Source organism: Aulonocara sp. 'chitande type north' Nkhata Bay, linkage group LG7, assembly GCF_057382095.1.
Source record: "Aulonocara sp. 'chitande type north' Nkhata Bay isolate Kocher_YH1m ecotype deep benthic linkage group LG7, A_spYH_male_GT1.1, whole genome shotgun sequence".
Lineage (NCBI taxonomy): Eukaryota > Metazoa > Chordata > Actinopteri > Cichliformes > Cichlidae > Aulonocara > Aulonocara sp. 'chitande type north' Nkhata Bay.
Window position 1 is genome coordinate 20,533,462 of NC_141350.1, and position 22,645 is coordinate 20,556,106.

The 22,645-nt window shown below is 41.5% G+C and overlaps 1 protein-coding gene across 4 annotated transcripts in view; it reads right to left on the reverse strand.

Moving 5' to 3' along the window:
• Nucleotides 1-3,065: 3,065 nt before the first annotated feature.
• peak1 (pseudopodium-enriched atypical kinase 1) overlaps nucleotides 3,066-22,645 on the reverse strand; it is a 105,666-nt gene continuing 86,086 nt past the window's right edge. For all 4 annotated transcript variants that reach the window (XM_086299334.1, XM_086299333.1, XM_086299332.1 and 1 more), the window contains 3 exons: nucleotides 17,583-17,827; nucleotides 10,803-11,620; nucleotides 3,066-7,649 (listed from right to left, as the gene is read on the reverse strand). In XM_086299334.1, coding sequence (XP_086155460.1) covers nucleotides 6,294-7,649; nucleotides 10,803-11,620; nucleotides 17,583-17,827 — 2,419 coding nt within the window. In that variant the 3' untranslated portion in view covers nucleotides 3,066-6,293. The remainder of the gene's footprint in view (nucleotides 7,650-10,802; nucleotides 11,621-17,582; nucleotides 17,828-22,645) is intronic.

Here is a 22,645-nt window from a genome sequence, read left to right on the forward strand (position 1 = left end):
CCACAGTTCAGACTACATTTTACTCATACTGGGCCTTGGCAAAGCTGTATATCTACTGTCAGCCTTCCAAAAAATGAATTTTAGTCCTTTAAGCAAGCTTTATTCTGATTGGCTGCCCCACACAGCAGTTGCCCAGAGCTGTGCGGGCTAAAACCAACACATAAGGTGTGAAATTAAATGTTTTTGTTTTACATGTGTTAAAGTGTGTAACAACACATTCTTTTCAATTTTTTTTTAAAGATTCTAAGAGTGCGGGATATTAAGGCTCTCTGTTCTAATCAACATCATAGAGCGCCACGATTAGAAAACTATGTTTAAAGCAGCTTGAAGCCATGACATCCAGGTTATGCGAGTTTCTATGCTCATGGCCACGTTTAATATGAACATCCATCACTGGAACACATGTGACAAAAAGAGAATAGCATAAAAGATCCTTTTTAATGCATACACGATCACCTCGAGGACCTTCTATTTGCAAAAAGTTGCAAAATCCACTTTTGAATTTGCAAAAAGTTGTGGAAAACCTGCAAATTCCAGCTAACATCGTATAAAATAATAGCTATAAAACCGTTAAACAAATAACAAAACCCATAAAGGACAATTTAGGTGTTTATTCAGCAGTTTGGACAGCTACACTTTCCCAACCGTATAATAACTCTAAATTCTGGAGGTGTTGTCATAGCTCACCTGAATGATTGGTCAAACGCATGCCAAAGGCCATCGCCGCAGGATCCTCTGAGCACCAGACTGACCTCTTTGATCTCATTCAACTTGATTCAAATGAGCCAAAACTGTGTTTCAAAAATCAGGCGGAAATGCTATGTTTTGATTTGACCACCCACAGGACACACATACACATGCACCCACATCTTTTGTGATTATTCGCTGATACAGATTAGACACTGTGAGGGACCAAGCAGCCAAGGCATAGAGGACACAGGCAAAATCTTCAAAAAACTTTTCTTTATTTTAACCCTCAAAAAGTTCAAAAATGACAAAATTCAAAAACATAATTAGCAGGCCCATAAAAGAGGTCAACTAGATATAACTCTGCAAAAAGTAATTTCCAGAAACTTAAATAAACAAAGTGGACACAACTTAACTCACAAACTGACCTAATTACAAAGATGCATGAGGGTAGCTTTTATAGTGGTTTGGCCAAACCATTTACACACAATAGGGGGAAAACAAACACACTAATATTACCTAAGCACAGATTAACCTAAGTAAACCTAAAACACCCCTGTTCCTGATAAGCACATGGTCTGTCCTGCTGAGCAGGCATTTTGCTCTCAGAGTCCTCAGCCACGCCTTTCGCCCAGACAGGAAACAGCCACCGCCCAAAACCAGGTAACTCAAAGAAAAAGAAACATAATTAATATAACAAAACATTTTTAGAAAAACCACACAATATTATGTGCGTGCCTCATATTATCAGGGGGTTTAACCAAATGATTAATGAATTATATTAATGAAGAAAACTGCAAACCAAACTCATAAAGTGAACAAATGGACTGATTTACCCCTGTGTGGCTGATGCCATCACAGACACTCAGCAGTGTGTTGATGAAGAACTGCAAAGTTGTTATTTTGGCCCAAAGAGGTGATTTAATTTGTTTATGTAATGTAAATACATGTACTTGCAGGTATTTACTCCTTTTCACAGCTTCACAGATGCTTGAATGTGGTACACACTACTAAACAGAGTCAGCCAGTAAAGAGATTTTGAACACTGGAGAGCAGTGCATGTTGTTGTTCTTTAGCATGCCGCCATCTGGTGGTGAACATTGGCAGAGAACTACATCTTCTTATCAGCTAGTTCCTTCAGGGGTCGCCATAGCAGATCATCTTGCTCCGTCACACCAACCCTCTGCATGTCAATACAATCTTCACTCCATCCATCAATCTACTCTGAGGTCTTCCACCTTACCTCCTGCCTGGTAGCTCAATCTCCTGCATCCTTCCAAACATCCACCATCCCTGCTCTGCACGTGTCCAACCATCTCAGACTTTACTCATTAACTTTGTCTCCAAGCTGCTCGACCTCAGTTGTCCCTCGGATGTCCATTGGAAAAACTTAGCATCTTTAACTCTGAAACTTCGAGCTCGCTCTTCTGTCTGTGTTTGTCGGTTTCACATTCTTTACACTATACATCATAGCAGGTCTCACTGCCATGTTACACACCTTCCCATTCACTCTTGTTATATAATATTACAATAAAAGCAAAAATTGGAGGGGATTTTGCTTTAATTAATTCTGAAAGCTATCACGGAGGCAAGCAGACAGTACCAATACAGGCATTTGGGATAAACAGAAACTTGTTTAAAAAGAAATGTGTTTATTCCTTAAAACCACTTTCAATGTGGTTTTTAAGTAACAAAAACCTCATTTAAACACAAACTGCTGAGTACTTTACAGAGTAAAAAAACAACCCATGTTTCCAGTTTTATAATGCCCACTGTAAATAATTTAAAGGCTCCTTATCAGCATTGAGCTTGAGGACAATTCTTATTTTGCTGATGTGGCTGTATCAATTCAGGTCAAGAATGACCTGAAATAGCAGCACTGTAGCACGGTGGTTAGCACTGTTGCCGCACAGCAAGAAGGTCCTGAGTTCAATTCCACCATCAGGCCGGGGTCTTTCTGTGTGGAGTTTGCATGTTCTCCCCGTGTTTGCGTGGGTTCCCTCCGGGTACTCCGGCTTCCTCCCACCGTCCAAAGACATGCAGTTTGTGGGGATAGGTTAATTGGATAATCCAAATTGCCACTAGGTGTGAATGTGAGTATGAATGGTTGTCTGTCCTTGTGTGTTAGCCCTGCGACAGACTGGTGACCTGTCCAGGGTGTACCCCGCCTCTCGCCCTATGACAGCTGGGATTGGCTCCAGCGCCCCCCGCGACCCTGAAAAGGATAAGCGGTAGCGAATGGATGGATGGATGGAATGACCTGAAATAACTATCCTGATTTCCAAGAAAAAAAAGTAATAAAAACTTTGGCAGAAAGACTGAAATCCTTCCTTTTCTAAACAGTTAAATCAAGCAAAAATGACACAGAGCACAAAGAGTATATATAAAAAACATATATTTATTGTTCTGTTACTGTTGGTTAAATTGAACAACAATAAATGGCTGCAGGCCAGGAGACATACTGTACACATACTTAGAAAGCCCTGGAGAGCTTCCGTTTTTAGATTCAGTGGCAGTTAACAATGCAAAAGAGAAAACCAGAGCAGAAAGAGGAACAGAAAACAACGTCCGCCGTATTCCAAACGGCGGATGAATATTATGGTTCAGTGGTGCGTTCAAAAGTCATCCTTCAGCCAAAGTGGTTTTTCTCCTACGCAGGTAACTTTACAAGAGGGGTAAAAATACTGTACATTGTTCTTTGCGTGGATGCAACTGAATGATTGGGATCTTTTACAATTGATTCTTTGTGTAGGACAGTGATAACTACTCACCTTGTTCTTCCTCCAAAACATGCAAGGTGGAAGAAAATCAAGTAAAGCTTTTAAAAGATAAAATGATTATTAGACTCTCGTGACAGAAATAGAAGTGCTCCGTACGCCACAAAATAGTGTGGATTAAAATAGATAAAGGTTATATATATATATTTATACTATATTTAATATATAAAGGCTTAACTCTGAATACAAGGACAGCCACCAGTGCTGTCCCACACACATTCCTCAGTACACAAACCCTTGAACACAGTAACAAACTTTAAACCTGCTTTGTCTCGTTTTTTGCTCCAAGGACCACAAAGTTTTTGCACATCTGAAATAAAGTAAATTTGCAGCACCAGTCCTCCAAGTATTAAATTCTGGGATACAGATATTATTCGGGGTGTTTTGTTCGACACATTAAATTCAATGGTAACACTTTATAATACAGCCGCTGACTGAGGGCATACTTCCCTCGTAATTGAATGGAATTGTAATGTATTTATTTGAAATGACAATGTAATTATATTTAGATACAAATACTTCAAGATAGGTGCACTGGAATAATGGTGTAACACGTTAGGTTTTTATAGGAAACAGAAATAATTACACTGTAAGTACTGCATAATTTCTTGGTACTTTAATAGAAAAACATTATCTTACATTGTAAGTACACTGCATTTTCTGGGTCATGGGAGTGGCTTAACCACGCCAAACTTCTAAGTATTTTACAGCGAAGGAGACATAATGAACATTAAGGGTGTAAAAGGCGAGGTTCAGTCACTCCATAATACAGATACACTCCGAGAAGTAGAGCATACTTATGATGTAGAAAAGGAAAATACTGTTTGTCTGCAAAATTCACAGTTAATTACATATTGCCTAAAATTGTTTCTCCTGTCCTGTAAAAATATCTGGAAATTAAGCAAGGTCAGGGCACTCCATAACTGGGCCATGCCCTGAAAAGTACAGAGCACCTACGGTGTAAGATAGAGAAATATTGTTTGTTTTTACAATTACTTACAGTATGAATACTTCTTTGTTTCCAGTAAAAATCTAACTTTTTACCCCGTTATTCCATTATACGACCTTTTAAATATTTGTATGTGGATATAATTACGTTGCAGTTTCAAATAAAATATGTTAAAATTCCACTAAATTACAGGAGAATTACACTCTTAGTTATGGACTGTGTTATAAAGTGTTACTGGTTGAGGCTTCTGTACATGTCTTGGTTTTACTGACTCCAGACTGGAAAGTCAATAACACAGAGCTCGTTTAATTCAGAGTGACAAGCAGGAAGCATCAATACAGGATTTACTCTCCTACTGGTAGAGCAAAGGGGGAAAAGAGAAGAGGGGAAACAAACAATATAGGAGGAATGGAAGCAAGTGTCAGTGGCTGTGTAATTAGTTTCTCTCCAAGATAGAATTTATACATGAAACTAAGTGGTTGAACTAAAAAAAGCACATTTGTAGAGCAGATGAGAACAAATGTCCGTTTCAGTCCACACAAACGTTTACATTCCACACGCTGCAAAACACATCAGATCCAGCTCCTCAGATTCACAGGAACTTTATTCAGTCTCACCGTGTGCTCCGGGCTCCACCGAGGGGCACCAGCGTTCCAAATGTAAATGTGCAAATGTCATCCGTAACGCAGAACCGTTCAAAAACAACTCGACAAAAAGATAAAACGATCGACAAAGAATAACTTTTTTGCAGTCCCTGAAATATCCCATCTACTATAAGAAGTACTTTCCACTGAACTTTACCTTGCTTCTTAAGTTGCAGGATTGAAATGAAACTGATCAGTTTATGTGCCACAAAACAAAAACAAAGGAAGAGAGTATTAGTAAAAGACTGCATAATGCTGTTACCTCAAAAAGAAATAAAAGACAGGTATTAATTGCACATACGCCAACAAGAGCCCAAACCAGCAGCCAGGGCGGTCGAGCCTTTTCCAACTTCGAAGCGTAAAAACATTAAATGAAAAGCCAAGTTTAGCTCAGTGTTCGTCACCCACCTCTACAAAGCTCTGTGCAGAAATGTGTTTTGATAATTATTTATGTTTAAATTTTTTTTGTTAATTTCAACTTCATACTGGCTTTTGAATTTCTAAAAGCACAATGAGTAAATGAAGAAGTCTCAGCTGTGCAAATGTCAAGACTAAAATATATTAAATTCAATGTTCAGCCATGTCCTCATGTCTGGCAAAAGCTTGTTTTTCCTCCACTCCCTTCATTTCAAATCCTCCCTACACTCCCCTTTTTTCTGATTCAAATAAAACTTGCTTATAATACAACACTGCGTAAAAAAAAAAAGAGTCAAATTATTGGGATGAAACTCCAAATTCTCAGTTTCCTTTCTAAATTCTGACCGTGGTGTCCCTTTAGATGTCAGACAAAACTTGCAGAATATCAATATGCATCACCGTAGAAGCTTAGTTATTTCATTTCACACTCCCTCAAACCCTGTAGACAGATGGCGTGAAAATGATATTTAACACTGAGTACTCACAACTCTCCAAGTCTGGAGACTTGTCTCAGAAACACAAAATCTTAAAATAATTCCTCACACGTTTGGTAAAATCCTCAGTTTAGTACTGGTGGAGTGATAAACTCATGATATGTGAAGACGCGGGGCATTGATGACGAGAGCCAAAATGATTTCAATTAGCACAGCCGATTCAGTCCAAGAAGAAAACACAGACACAGCACAAGCAGCTGTTTTGTTTTAGGTGAGCACTGTGGAGCTGACTATTAGCTTACATCACACTTTTAACATCAGCAGAGGGACCACACAGGGGGGATATGTTAGCTCTGTTGCCATAGTAACAGTTGGGCAGAGAAACTCAGAGTGGCTGCGAAGGAGTCAAGTGAAAGGTGTGTGCTGGATGTATTTGAGTTTGGTTCTGTGCTGGGTGCACTGGCTGGTTCTCATTCGGAGATGGGGGATGCTGTTGGGGCTGTTGCAGGATGTGCACCACCCGGCCGAGGGTCTCTGTGGTGGCGAACGCCAGGTACTGGCAGCACAGCCAGTCCTCCAGGCTCACGCCACAGGCGTTGTCCAGCGAGCGCTCTGCGAACTTGATCATCATCAGTGTCCGCTTGAGGTCCAGCCAGTTCTGCAGGGTGGCCTCGCGTTGGCCCGAAGTGGCCCCGGACATAGGCCCGGTGCTGCTGCAGCCCAGCGCCTGAAACAAGTCCTCCCGAGGTCCCCAGAGGAGGCACTGGAGGCAGGCCCGCGCCTCGGCCATCCGGATTCTTTCGGAGGGATTAACGGTGAGCAGCAAGCGCGCCAGCTGCTGCAGCCCCTGTGAGTAAAGCGATCTCACGGGCAGCGGTGGAAGGTCGGCCCAGGTGTACTCCCGCTCCTTCAACTCCGGCGTCTCCTCAAAGGGGTTGGGTCTGTGCAGCATCTCATAGATCAGAATCCCAGTCTGGAACTCATCACACTTGCGGTACTGGGTGGCTGTGATGATTTCGGGTGCCAGCCTCGACTGGTCGCGCAGCGTGCCGGGGTCAGTGGCCATGAGAGTGGTCTTTTGTTTCGCTTGGGAGAAGTTGCTGATGATGAGGCGTGCGGGGCAGGTGGAGTTGGCGGCAGCGGTGGCTGCAGCGCTTGCCCCCGAGCTGCTGCCGTTGCTGTTATTGTTGGGCTCCAGTAAGTCCAGATTCCAGGGGTTGCCAGGCTGGCATTGGACCAGCAGCAGGTTTTCGAGTCGCAGGTCACAGTGGGTCACGTGGAAAGGTTTCATGTGCTCCAGCCCGGAGCAAAGCTGCAGCAGCAGCAGACAGACCTGACGCTCATACAGCTCCGGGTTTTGAGTGTGCCGGCTCATGCCTTCTCTGACAAAGTCGGCCACTGTCTGGAAGGGCACCTCACGTGTGATCACCACCACTCGGCTCCTCAAGCGGCCAGCTGTGTTCATGTGACCCGCAGCCGGGACTTCATCTAGCTTCCCATTTGGAGAAGGCGATTTTGAATCTGCCATCTTAGCCTCTTTGTCCTTTACTGTCGGCCCCCCTTCCTCCTTATCTGCTTCTTCCTCCTCTTCTTCCTCTTCCCAGGGCAGCAGGCGGGCAGGAACATCAGCCAGGAAGTGGCCACAGTCCTGCTGGATGTTGAAGTGCACTGGCAGGCTCTGCCTCACTGCGAGGCTGTGGAAAAACTGCTGCTGGGTCTCCTTCACCTGGCTCCGACAGATCTGAAGAAGTACAAATAAATGTCAGAGAAAAATCACTGTCAGTCCAATGTCTTGAGTTGAAGATGAGAATTCAATCACCCTAAAGTCATTTTCAGATCTTATTTGTCCATATATCAGCAATGAAACATAGGGGAAACTTCAATGATATTCTAGTTTTCTTACTGTCACGAAATAACCCGACGATTCTGTGACACACAGCAGAAACGACACAAATGAGCCACACTGTTACCCTTAGTGTCGGCAAAAACATCGGCATCGTTCCTTTATTTTGAGTCTCTGTCACATACACTGTCCTGCTGTCAGAAACGCTTACAGAAGCATTGGATGTGTATCGATCCATGGCTAAAAATACACCTCGAAATGCACCCCTTACCCCTGTCAGTGCACAGTTTGGTTAAAAACAACAAGATGCTTAGCTGCTTTAGGAAATAACTTTGAGGTTTTAAACATGAAACCTGTCACAGGCGGGGACAGGGTTGTATATTTTAAGAACAAACACTTGGTTGGTTTCAGTCTTTTCATGAGATCTGTTCACAATATGATCATAAACAATGGTTTTACTGGGATTTATTTTTAAAGTAAATCCGTCAATACCTGACCTTTTGCCCATCTTCCTGTAATTCCTATATACTGTGTTTTCATATGGTCGCTGGTAACTAAATTAGATTCATCTCAATGAAATAAAACGGGGTCTACTGGCAGCAGAATTGGCCTTTTGGCTGCTGTGGGCGACCTCCAAACAAACAGCGACCTTCTGCAACACCAGGAGAAAACACAGAACATTTCAGTGGAGAACTCAAAAACATTTTCTGTTTCTTTCGAAACTCTCTGTCCTGCTCGGTTTCTCTCAAACAATGCAGCTAATGATACACAGCTGAAAGGGCAGAAAGCCGAGCTGAGGCTGTTACAGACAGCACTGAGAGTGTGTCTCTGTCTCCTAAAGCAGTTACAGCCTCCATAGCTCTCATTCTTAATCTTTGATCACAGCACAGTGAGATGTGAAGCCGAGTCAGAGACAGAATCAGTCTGTGCAGAAAGCATGATGTATTAGATGTCTGGGGTTGAACAACATTCTGTCCCCTTGAAAATGAATAGTGTGGTTTCATTAATAATGATCAAATTTAACCTGTTTGTCTTCACTGATGTGCAACGTTTGCAGAAATTACTCTCAGAAATTTAATAAATGTCCCCAAAATACAAAATGACTCAAAGATGTTGTGAGGACAAGTGAGTTTGCTGTAATGCATAAGACTAAACAGTGAGTTGTAAAGATGCTGTAATGAGAAACCTCTGGCAGGTGTCTAACATTTGTTGTTTACTATTGTAGAATCTGATTGTAGTGTATGTATGGATATATATGTATATACGGGAGGGCAAACCTGGATGAGACTTTGTATGAACACCGCCAGACATACAGCGATTAACATATATATATTAATATCTTTAAAAATATATACTATAAATCCCAATTGTTTTCATTTTCCTCCTATATATTATGCAAATTTCATCATCCCCCTGTGATTGTGACATAAGTTCTTTGTTTGTGTTTCCTGTGGCACTTTCAATGTATGTTTTAAACAGTAAAAACAATAAAAATCTACATGTAAAGACGAGATGCTGATTTTTCAAAGTGGCCAAATAGTAACACTCTAACGTTGCTGTAAGATAGAACTTGAAAAGTTTTCCATCTTGATAAAGAATATGTAAAAATATTGCAGCCTTTTATTAACTGTATATAGCTGCAAAGTAGCTAATAATTATAGTACTTAGCAACTGAGTCACCCTTGATATAAATCAAGACATGGATTATGAATTAAAACCTGAACATGTTTTTATAACACAACGACAACCTCAGTCATTTCACTTTATTACTTCTATTAAAAGTTTAAAGTGTTTGTTGTGATTTATGTAGATTTGATTAAACTCTCATACAGCATGAATAACCGCATCAGTGCACTCCTTTCAGACGCACCCTGTAATTGTTCAGGAATGTGCAGCTTCACTTGATGTTTGTTTGAGCATGATGGCTCACGATGACTAGACCTGCCTACTTCACTTTCTTTGAAGACATCTGCAGATTTTCAAAACTCTGACACCGTACTCGTGTTTCTGGTTGTAACACAATCCTGCAAATTAGCAGAAACTCACTGCTTTTATTACCACCTCTTGTCTCCTTAATGTCGACTCTTCAGTGATACGCTAGAGCTTTAAAGCACAGTGAGGTGCTCACTGAATTCTTTGGAGAGCTAAAGTGAGTAATTAGCACAGAAGTAAAATATGAAAGTTCAGATGCGTCATCTGCACATAAAGGGTTAAAGGAAGGCAGGGGCATAGCTGGGCTGCATTCAGACAGAGTTGGGGAAGGTTTAATTGGGAAGTTGGGGCTTGTTTCTACTGCTTCTGGTTGCCTTATTTATAGATGAGCGTCTTTAAAAAAAACAAGAGTCTCTCTTAAGCCTGCTGCTAATACGAAGGCAAGGCTTTGAAGTGGTGTGGCGCACAGTGTTTCATATCCTGTGAATAATTTAACCTTCATCCATATCTGCTTTGTGTTTAGCGTCAGAACTCTTTCGGCAAGCTGTGCCCTCAAACCACCACATGCATCTCCATACACACTGAAGACAAAGCTGCTCCTCTCGCACAATCGCACAGAGGCGAAGAAAACAAACAAACAAACACAACAACGCTCGTTTTTATTGCACAAGGTCATGCCCTAAGGGATCAAAGTTTAAGTGCCAATATTTCACAGCACTTCAAGAAAAGAGGGGAGGAGATTCGTCGGCATAAGCACAAGGATTTTATGAATCTACTGCAAAGACAGCAGCTACCAGAGAAAGATATCTACAATACTTTTGATGTAGCAAGAATTCAAACCAATCCCCCACAACAAATAAACACACTAATTAAGAGAAAACTAAGAACAAGCTGAACAAAGAGATGCTGAAATATTTTACTGAGATCAGAAAACATCACTTCTTTTGGGGGGGGGAAACAGCTTTGACTGTAAAATAGGACAAACCTTGTTTTTCTCTTCTTTCCTACAAGTCAGTGTTTAAGGTTCTTTCGAGGTTTTAGGGTTTAAATATTCAACAGAATATGTAACACAAAAGAAGCTGTATTCATTTAACACCAAACTAAAAGAAAGAATCTCACCTTGATGGCATAATTGACCAGTGGGTCCTTGGCATAAGATGCAGTGTAGTAAACGGCGTCCCCCGCCTCACAGCAGGGTTTCCCAGTGGTCAGCCTGAAGTGGGACCAGCTTTCAGTGCCAAACCTCAAATGATCTTTCTGGCCAGCCATGAAACGGTCCTCGCATTTTGCTGCCAGTTTCCGTAGAGTGTCTGTGTGGAGCCCGCGGATCCTCCCCACCACCTCATCCCAGCTGTCCAACCCCCTGTAAAGAGCAGGTCTCTGGGGTTTGGAGGCTGCGCCGCCTCCGGCAGCTCCGCGACCCGCTGTCCGACCCCTTCCAGCCAGGGATTCTGAACTTGGGTAGACTCTCTTCTCTTTGCCGGGGGTTGCGCTGGCTGCAGCAGGTGAAGGCTGAGGGACCAGAGAGGACACGCTATTGGTCATGCGGGCCTTGTTGGTAGCTGTGGCAGCTGATGACCTCTCTAAGGAGTCACCGCTCTCATGGTCGTGGCCTCGATGTGGTTCGGAGCTCAGAGAGGAGCTCTGACTAGCTGTTTCCCAGGTGGAGTCCAAGTCATAAAGAGGGTTGGCTACACTAAGGTTGGTGCCCCCCGGTTTAGCTTCAGCTCGAGGCCTGAGGCCTCCCACTGGCTCTTTGCCTCCCAGGATGGGTTCAGTACTGGAACGAGGAACTGCTTTTTTGGGTAATGGCGGTGGTGTAGCTTTAGGGGCTGGCTGCTCAGCGAGGCCTTCGATTTCGATGGAGGCCAGTGTGTCATTGGATGCTTTCATGTTTCTTGGCTGTTTAAGTGGAATCATGCTGGCTCGAGATTTACCTGAAGGAAAGAAAACAGAAAACATTCATACTGCATAAAAAAGATCCAGTGAAACTAAAAGACTGTTGGGACCCTTCAAATTGAACGGAGGGCGTAATGATATCCAGTTCAATAAGCAGGAAGAACAGCTCCTTCAATTTCCTTGAATTAAATTCACACAATAATCTAATGTTAGTATACAACAGACTTTATATGAAAAAATTAGCCCGTTAACTCCACAACAATGATTTGACAGCACAGTTATTACCTTAAATAACCTGCAGACAGAAATTTTATAACCAAAATCTAATCAGTCAATGAAAGCATTTGCACAGATTCAATATTTCACGTATATGTATACCTTTAAATACTCATCCAAATACATTCGATAGTTTGTCAACACCATTTCTGTGTTGTTGTTTTTTTAACTCCACACTCTGATCAGTTAAGACACCAACAGAAACATCGCTCTCAAGTTGTTTTGGTTTGGAAGGGAGGTGGGGAATCTTTGCCATGGGAAAAAAACAACTTAAAGACCCAGATATCAGTAAAGGATACATGAAAAAAATAAAACGACACAAAAGCTGCAATTCGATAAAACTAACGAAAAATCCCTCGCCACAAAAACAACGACACACCCTTACAGCTAGGGCTTGCCCTTTGCTCTCTGGCGTTTCCAGAGAACCACTAGCTTGTTGTGTCTCTTGAGGACAAAAGGATGACATGATGATGTGTGCGACAGCACGTGATAGAGCTGGTGGCCCTGAGGCCACAAGCTGTTTCTTCAACCATCCAGCTGCCTGACTCAATCTGCAGTCCTGTTCTGTAGTGAGGCTTAAAGACGCAGCATGGAGAGCAAATTTAGAAGTGGCTTGATGTGACCTTATTTTTTTGCTTGGATGGTGGAAGGAAGAATCCAGAAGGTTGGGAGACTGATTGGATTCCCTCAACGTTCTGTGGGGTTAATGACCACCGAGGCACACGGGTCAGAGGCAAGTGTGATAAAAGGAAAAGGCGGCAGGGGTCGTGCTGTTTGCATGATGGGAACAAAGCTCCCTGGTTTTTCTAACAAAGTGTGCATGTAGGGTTACAGATAACTCAACGTCGCGGCTTTAACTCACCAGGGAGATCTGAGTTCATGTCTTTCAAAGTCACCTCCTTCTACCAAATTACTTTGACCGTCCCTGAGGCAAATGCATGTTCGTGAACAAATCATTCCTCTTTGTGCAGCACAAATACTACTGATTATACATCGTTAAAAAGTATGGGCGACACCTCATGTGCAAGTCATGCTGACATCATCCTAAGAATGCAGGAAAAGCCTTAAGATAGAGCAGTCAGGATGAAGTAAATGAGTCTTGGTAATCCTCCGTGGAACGAATATATTAAATGTGTTCCTCCACCAATCTGCAGTAATCCATCCAAGAAAGCAGCCGTCTCCCACTTCCAGTCGTAGGGATCTTTTATTGCAGTGTGGCTGTGACTTAACTCAATTACATAAGACTGGGATTTTTTTTTTTTTTTGCATGTGTATGATTAAGCAAATAAATCTTTAAAACTACATAAAAACAATAAAGAACACACTGTTATTTATGACACAGTTAATGTTTGCAGCTATTAGCAAAGTAGCAACTCTAAATCCCAGAATGTCGTACACCTACTGTAAAGGAACAGGGTAAATAGTTATTTGTGCATTGCAATTCAATTAAACCAAGGCCTGTGACGGTGCTCAACAGCATGCTTGAAGCAAAACCACAATTTGAAAAAAAGGGGGAACAGAAAAAAGCTGTGCACAAACATGACTACAAAGTTGATTTTTAATCATTTAAAGTCCACTGCTGTTAAACTAAACTTCTTTTACAGCAACATGAAGAACCTGATGTGTCTGAGCCAACTGCTCTGTTACTGCTCTCAGTCCAAATCCGAGTACCAGCAGATGTCAGTTCAGAGTCTCTGCTGCATCACATCACACTGTCAACAATCAGTCTGAAAACAGCTCAACAAGTGATAAATATATACACGCAAATTAGAGCAATAAAGCTAACAGTTAATATTTGTAATATAATGTGAAAACTCACAAATGCAGCGACTGATCCAACCGTTGTTCTTAAAATATCATGTCAGAGCCGTGCAGTCAAATTTCCAGGGAACAGCATTCATCAACTGGTTTGATGAATTCTGACTGGTTGAGGGAACTTGTTGCCATAGCAGAGCGATTGCTGCTCAGCTGCCTCCGAACTAACTCTGACACGTTAACAAGAGGCAAGCGATGGATGGAGGAGGTGGGTAGAATAAAGTAGAATAAAGAGGACCGGGGGGGTGGAATGGAGTGAGAGCGGTGGAGTAGGCGGTTAGAGGTGGTAGAAGTGGCGGTTGGGGTGGGGGGAGAATTTCAAAATAATAAATAAATAAATAGGTGAGGGGGCTGATGAACAGAGAAAAATAAATATATGACAGAGATAAACACTGAGGAAAACGAGCGAAACAAGCTTACCTCAATTCCACTAACGCCTCAAAGTTTTTAGAGAAACGTGGTGCAGTTACAGCAGCAGCAGCAGCAGCGCCCGGAGGCAGAATAAAACGCTGTTCTCTGCTTCCATCCCTGAGAGTCTGTGAGGAGTCGCCGGTGCCAACAGACAGGCTCAGCGCTCCCACCAATAATGGAGATTTCTCACTTAAAGGCAGCGAGCACTCTGCCTCCTACCGCCTGATGCTCTGATTAAAACCCGAGCGAGACTATACTACATGACAGTGAGTGAGTGAGAGAGCGAGAGCACGCAAGAGAGAGACACTTTCATTTAAAAAGTGAACCTGATTCCTCACAAAAAAAAGAAACGTGTGAACAGCAAATGTAGCCCACAGTAGTGAAAAGCAAAGCGATGCTACGGTAACAGCAGGAAAAACAGGAAACTCAAAGCAGGCGTTACACTGAGCGGCTGTGTGTCTTAGGTCAACACTTGTTTGTGTGTGTCTCAGTGTGTGGAAGGCCACACACCTCCTCCTCCCAAACAGAAACGACACGCTGTTCTGTGCGATGTTTGACAACACGGATACACAAACTTCTATCTAGCCCCTCATTAGCAGTATGCAGCAAAGTTAAATTAGGCTGCAGGCAGCTCGCTGCGTGCGTCATCCAGGGAGCTTTTAACACAACCCATCCACAGGGCCCGTGTGCATTTCAAGCTTCACAAACAAACCCGTGCAAATGCTGCATTCCCAGTTTGCACATGCCTTCTGAAAAGAGAGGGAAAAAAAGGCCTAATTAGTACAACAGTGCCAGAGCAACACAAATATTTTGTCACTGCTGAATCCTTAAACAGGAAGCTGTATAGTTTAATTCTCTTAAACATCACACGTCCACATGTGCGACGACGCAGCGAGGCACCTCAGTTGCACAGCTGCTCTGCAAACCCACACTCTCTAACCCTTTCGCTTTGTGTTTCTATTTCTTGTTCTCTCACATGCCACTTGATCACGGAGAGATCCGTTTCCCACACAGAGAGCTTCGTGTGTTAAGTGCCCCGACAGTACTCGACAGCTGTGCCTACCTCTCTGTTATAGAAGCTGGGCTGTATGTGCTTATTGTCAAAGTGAGAGAAAACTTGTAAAGCGGAGCAGCTAGCAAAGTTGAAATGAAACCTGTCCATCAGCAAGACACTTTATTATCATGGAGTTACAGGAATGTGATGGACAAAGAACCTATTCAACTTCCTGTTAACACAGATATCAGCCAATCACATAGCAGCAACTCAGTACATTTAGGCATGCAGACAGGGTCAAGATGACCTGGTGAAGTTTAAACTAAGCAACAGAATGGAGCAAACAGTCCTGAGAACCTCAAAGATGGTTGATGTCGTGGGATTTTCCCACACAAGCATCTCTGTGGTTCACAGAGAACCTTCTGAGGTCACAGAAGAATGGCCAGGCTGCTTCGAGGTGACAGGAAGGCAAAATTAACTCAAACAGCTGCTTGTTACAACCAAGCTACACAGAAGAGCATCTCTGAATCTACAGCAGCAGAAGACCACACCGAGTACCACTCCTGTCTGCCAGGAACAACAAACTGACGCTACAATTCACACAGGCTCACCAAAATTGAGCAACAGAAGTTTGGAAAAGTGTTGCATGGTCTGAATTTCTACTGCAGCATTCAGATGGTCAAAATTCTGAAACATTACAGCTTGAAAGCAGGGATTCAGTCTGAACCACTGATACAATAGCTCAGGCTGGGGGATATTTTTCCTTGGAAGATTTTGGGGTCCTTAATACCAACAGCATCGTTTAAATGACACAGCCAACCTGAGAATTGCTGGTGCTGATCAAGAACGACCATTTCTGATGCACAGAGTGTGAGTATCTAATATGTCAAAATAAAAAAATAAAAAAATTGTATTTAATATTCTTTTCTTTTATGATAAACTTATACTTTTATTTAAACTTATACTATACTTTTAACATTTCAATTTTTTTTTTTTACATTTTCTGGCACTTATTTCATGGTTCGGGCATTAAAGGGTTTATGCCCACAGTGTGCCCATCCTCTGATGGCTTCTTCCAGCAGGATAATGCTCCATGGCACAAATCTCAAACTGCTATCTTGAATATCACAGTGAGTTCATTACACTGTGGCGTCCACAGGCAGTCTGCAGCAACTGTGTGATGCTTCAAGTTAATATGGATTTAAAAATGGAATCTATGCTACCAAGAATTAAAGCAGTTCTGGAGGTAAAAGTTCAAAACAGTACTAGAAAGGAGTACCTAAGTGAATGTATGTTGTCTTGTTCATGCAGAATAACTTTATTTTTTTTAAGTATCAGGGAGCAAATCTGCAATGTGCTGGCTGAATTTTTTTTCTGTGAAAAGAACATCAAGGCCTCAAAGAATTTGTTCTTGTGCCTCCCAATTGTTTACCGATGTCCTGCTGTTTCTAGGAAATGGGACAATTTTCAGAGAAAAAAATATCCAGAGATATTTTTATGCCGTTTCTTGGCTACAAGACATGTGATTTAAAAAAGAAAACATAAAAACTCCCCACAATATTTATCCTATTAACAGTACTGTGGTTAGCCATGTAGTCTATGCTCTTATACTGTGTGAAAGCAGCAAGGCAGGTAGCCCTATTACAATCTTATCAGTCAGTCATGATATAGTTTCAAGACAGAGACACAGGATATGAGAAAAGAAAACAAAGAGGAGGATTGTGATTAAAATGGGATTTATGCAGGTCCCTAGGGTTCTCAGTTTTGATCACCATCAGGAGCTGAACCAGCTTCATGAGTAGGATCAATAACCCCAGGGCAAAGATTCTCCCACCTCCAACGGAAAAAAACAAACATTTTTTTGGTAATATGTTATTTTAGGCACCGAGCTGCAGGCTGTGTGTGAAAAGATGTGTCGAGATTTCGGGCTCCAGCTGTTTTTGCAGAGAATAAATTATGCCCTGTCACATGAGAAAGTGTGCTGATACAGGAAGAAAGTAAAATCAGCCACTCAGGAGTGAAAGAACTGCCAAAACTGCCAAAAAACACAAGTTCACCGGTTTGGCAAGCTTACAGCGACAGCAAAGGAGGGTCTTATACACTGACATGTCATACTTTCCTGTTTTTGTATTTTTTTTTATATACTAATTAGTGCAAACAATGTTGAATTCAATAATTTTGGTGTATAATCCATATTTTATTTGCAGATTAGCTTTCCTCATTACGTTATCTTCAGTTTTTGTGAGCATTGTGATGTGACAAATCCAGAATAAAAATCAGTTGAAGAATGCAATAGATGGATGTGTCTTAAGACATCAGGCAGAAAAATCTGTCACACACAGTCAAAACCTACTTATGTAGACAATTCAATCATCCTGACTAAGCCTACGCACCACAGAAGGCATCATCTTAAATTTCAGGTTTCTCCAGCACTAATATAAACATGAGTTTAAAAAAACAAAACAAAAATCCTTCTCTATCCATCTTTCATATTTCACTCTTACCCAGATTGCTGTAGGTGGCACTGCACTGGCTGGAGGCAGGAGAGTGAGAATAATGAGAGTGAATCCCGTCGTCCTCAGGCTCTCCCAGGCTGGCGCTGCCCTCACTGGCCGTGGCTGTACTAGCAACCTGGTTGGCATGGCCCTCCGCGGCCTCCCCAAGCACCAGCCCCAGATTCACTTTGGCAGGCAAGGAGGTGGCGCTGGGCAGCTCCCGATCCCTGGCGCTGGCACCGACTGGTACCTGGCTGCACATGACAGAGAGAGGCATGGTTCATTTAGTTTCTTCATCTACTGGTCTGCCTACACGTGACTGCACTTGCTGACAGTATTTTTTCCCAGTGCTTCCATTGCCAGACTCGACAGAGTAGCTGGTATTGTTTTAACCTTGTAAGTCTGTAAGTGCTTTTGTGTGAGCTCATGGCGCACTCTGGTTCTTTCACATTATGCTGTAACAGCGGATCAAAATGGAGCCCAAAGTCCTGAGATGGAGGTGTACTCAGTTATAACTCTGTTATAAAAATACCAGAATAAATACGATGATGAAGTTTAAAACAAAAAAAATCTTAAAATTAGTTTTACTGTCACAACAAGTGGAGGATCACTCTGTTTGAATCAGCTGGTTGTGTTTGGGGTGTTCTGAACACACATGTTGCCAACAGGGAAGCTACAGAGCGCCCTCTGCAGGACGAGCAAAGCAACATTAACACTGGCTGAAGGGCGTTTCTCCCTCTTTACTTTTTACATTTTTATTTATCGACAGTTACAAATAATTATATCAATACACCAACAATATATCAGAAAATAGCTTAAATCAGGCGAGATATTGGCTGCACTAATAAAGCTGTATTACAGAGTACTGATAGCATGACTATATTAACTCCTACTGAGTACTAAAGGGTTGAGACATCAATATGTTGATGGGTGTGGCGGCTGATCTGATCCTGTTGCCAGACTGCCTCGACTTTTATTAATCTTTTCATGACAAGCTTTTGCTCTTCAAAGAAATATCAGCAAAACAACTCATAAAAGAAGCAATATAATAACAGAAGGCTCATATTGGAAAGACACTAGTGCTGCAGAATGATGAATGAGTTGCTTATGATAGGGACTTTAATCTGTCATTCATTCCGTCTATGAAACTGTATCTAACATCTCAGGATATAAACAAAAACACATACGACATTGGTTTTATCTGGTCAGTCTTTTTTTCCATCTCTGATATCAGTATGTGCCTCACTCTATCAGCACACTTCATCTTCCTCAGCAAGAGATAAATTGGAGCCAGTGCAGCTGTCAGTGGGAGGCTTTTGAAGCTTGATGCGTTTTATATGCAACTACACATACGGCGCCTGAGGGAAGGTGTAAGAAAAAGGCAAAGCAAGTCACAGCACAGTATGATGACATGTTTTGAAGAACCATTCATCAGTAGGTGGCTCTGATTTGAGGTGTTTAAGGAGGTGAGATCAGAATATTTCGCAGATATAAATGCCATTATTAACCTTTTTTATTATTATTATTATAAAATTATTATTTTTTTTAAGCTTTTTTTCTTTAAACATGTCTTCACTAGGACTGTAACATTTGAATGTGTTGAAAAATACGCTAATGAATCCATCCTTCAATTAAAAAAAAAAACAAACTTTCTGGAACATATCCCAGCTGACATGGAGCTAGAAGCGAGTTATACCCTGGACAGGCCTTTGGTTCATCAGGCACACAGGGAGAGACAAGTACGCACTCTCACATCAACACTTACAGGTTATTTAACACCAATTAACCTGTCGAAGGAAACAGAAGGAAACTCACGCAGGCACAGGAAAAACATGCAAATTCCACAAAGAGTTATGGTAAAAGGTAAAAAAGGTAAGACTAAAGAATTGCAAAAAAAGGTAACGCTCAAGCTCAAGAACTTTAAAGATACGGTGTGCGAACTCTCACCACTAAATGTCAGTAGATTGCAGTTTGCAGTCGACTGAGTTTTGTTATATATTTTTGTTACATTTTGTTTTTCTGTTACAGGAAAAACAACTCTGAGTGCCGTTCATCTCCAGTGAGTATAGGCTGTCAGGTTGCTGTTTACCTCTGCTGTCAATATGTATCCTCATCTATTTACTCTCAAGGAGGCTGTAAAATTCAGATGTGAGTGGATGAGTCAGTGAAGCTCACTTCAGTGATACTGAGGTGAGCTGCTGAGGATATCCTGAACTTTTCTGTCAGTAATCACAGCTGTTCCTGCTGCTGTTAGTGAAACTGTGTTACTGTCTTTGAAGTGGATCTAACATCGTAGTACTCTGACTGAAGCATATGAAGCTTGAGGGAGGAAGAAGAGAAAGTGGTGACATAATGAGAAAGAGATGATAAAAATGCACCTGTTCAAATGCTTTTTGCGATTTGTAAATGAAAATTCACTTGTAATCCTTACTGGGGAAGTGGCTGGGCTCTTGCCACGTACACAAAACACGATCAGGTTTAACAACGATGTCCATCTATCACACTTGTACTTTTAATGGATTCATTTTAAGTTTATAACAATGTATGGATTTGTTGGAAGGCTTATTTACACACTAATCAAAGTATATTTCTTGGCACAACATTTTGTTTTATTCATTCAAAAGAAATGACTGTATCTTTGAGCACAACAGCTTTCCTTGTAATGGTGTGTTGCTGTGTGCTTTCACACTATGTAATAGTCTTCATTACAACACCAGACAATGACTTCATCATGTGCTAACCTCATTGAATTGCGGGTGTGAGAATTCTGGGCCACATCTGAAATTCACCCATACTGTGTAATAACTGTGATAACTCCACTCACCAAAGCATATTTGGAAGCACCCTAGTGCATGTTGTTGACAAAGATGCAAGTTGTACAGGCAATGTGCCGTCTATGTGTAAATAACAACACAGTACTGGGTACTACGGACAGTATTGCCTTTTCTGGCATAGCAGACAGAAACCAGAAACCATTTGAATGAATTAAAATGTTTTATTTAAAGCTTCATGAACTCTAGAGTGAAAAGGACTTTTAGTACTAACCAATTAATAGATTAATGAGTAGCAATAGTTTTCCTTCCTCTGATTGGAAATTACAGTGTCAAATATTTACAGCTGCTTGACATACTATCATCGTATTTATTACTTTACAAGAGAGGAAGAGGAATAACGGCTTTTTTTTAAGTGCGGGGGGTGGGGGGTAGTAGTGGACACTGAAATAATTAGTTTCACTACAGCCAAAATCAGTACGTCAGCTATATCTATAAAGTAGATCAGCAACCAACCCAAACAGGAAGTTTATGACACTTTTTCGTGCCCCTGTCAAAAGCAGTAGGAGAACAACTGCAATAACCATGCAGAGAACAGGGCTTGTACAGTGCTTTGCATTTTAGATATTATGGTGGTGGGGATATATGTCAAATTTTATCTTGAGTTTAAATGTAATGCATGAAAAAGATTCATTGTCAAAGACTATTTAAAAAAAACTTTAAAGGTCATGAAAAGTTCACACTTGTTTTCACAGCCGCAGGCAATGTCACGGGTGGGACCGGCTGGCAGTAATGTTTGTATTATGCTAAATCAGATGTGTCATTTCCTTTAACTGTAATGTTGATTGCACACTGGCATGACTAATGATTTGTGTGATCATGAGCAAAAGTCCCTAAAGTACAGCTCATGGGACAAAGCTCATCAAGATATTTGAGCTGCTTGATACACTGTAGGACACTTTTTCCTGAAACTAAAACAAACTTCAAGAGAACAAGTTGAAATTATTCTGTCAACAACTAGCCAGCCACTTACTCACAGCTGCTCCCAGTTACTCATATTCTTTGTGTGTGCAAAGTATAGCATGACTTAAGGCCCATGTGTGGCAGGAATAATAAATTAGCTTTAAATTACACAAAACCACACCAAGTAGTTTTATATTTAACAAATGTAAAAAAAAAAATCAAGATAAAAGCAAAGGTTTCATTTCAAAGAAGACAGTAATAATTGTAAAAGTTAAATGCTTTCATGAAATGGGTAAGAAGAACAAAAAAAGGAAATGAGTGAAGCAAAGTCTGACACGCTTTTCACCGGGCTGATCAATTACATTTTAGGTCTAAAAAAACATAAAACAAAATTTCCATGGCAGTCCAAGGTCAACCACCTTGTTTATCGTCTTAACATTAAAAATATTTGATATTTTGAGGGGGGGAAAGGAATTAAACTATTACATGATTTCCTAACAGAATGGCATGCTGTGTTATCTTGCATCTCGCTACAGCCAAATGCACTGGACGTTAATCTGTTTCTTTCTAATTGCCATTCCCCTTGTGTTTTGGTGCAGACTCATTGTTCATTTGGAAAACTATTGCAATATCTGACCGTTACATGAAAGAAAAGAGTCATCAAGACAACACCAAGCGGCTCGCGTTTCTGTCTCCACCCTGGAGCGCTGTGTTGAGGAAAACATCAGACGTGACACATTTATGATCTGTCTCAGCTGTCTCTTAAGGCTATAAACCGTGCATGTCTCTTTTAAGAGTTGATCGATAGTTCCCAAGGTACTATCGTGGATTACTTCTGCACTTACCAGCGGCTGACAGTTAAAATAAAAACATAACACAATGTTGTCGGCTAACAAGGAATCAAAAAGTAAGTAAACTGTGAAAAGATGAAGCAATCAAAACTGCACCCTGAAAACTGAGTAAGCCAAGACAGCTTATAGAACATTGTCGAGGCAAAAGATCTTCTGTTCTGCCTGTACACGCCAGCGTATTCTTATTCTTCCCCGTTTTTTGCTTTGCACAAAGCTGACACTGATTTTACTCAGATCCGGTCTACTATTAGCTAACAACTAGCTATAATGCTGCTCAAAAGAGCACTAAATCACAAAGAGCCCAATCTCCACTTCAAAATCCCGTATGAACAAAACATCCAGGGTAAACTTTGAGAGGCCTTGATACAAATACCTTTATGGCTGCTACATGTTCCAGCGGTCAGGACCTGACTTGTTTAGACATCGCAAAACTGCCTGGGTGCATTTTCACTCCTCTGCTGCGAGAGAAGAATAACGCCTCATCCAA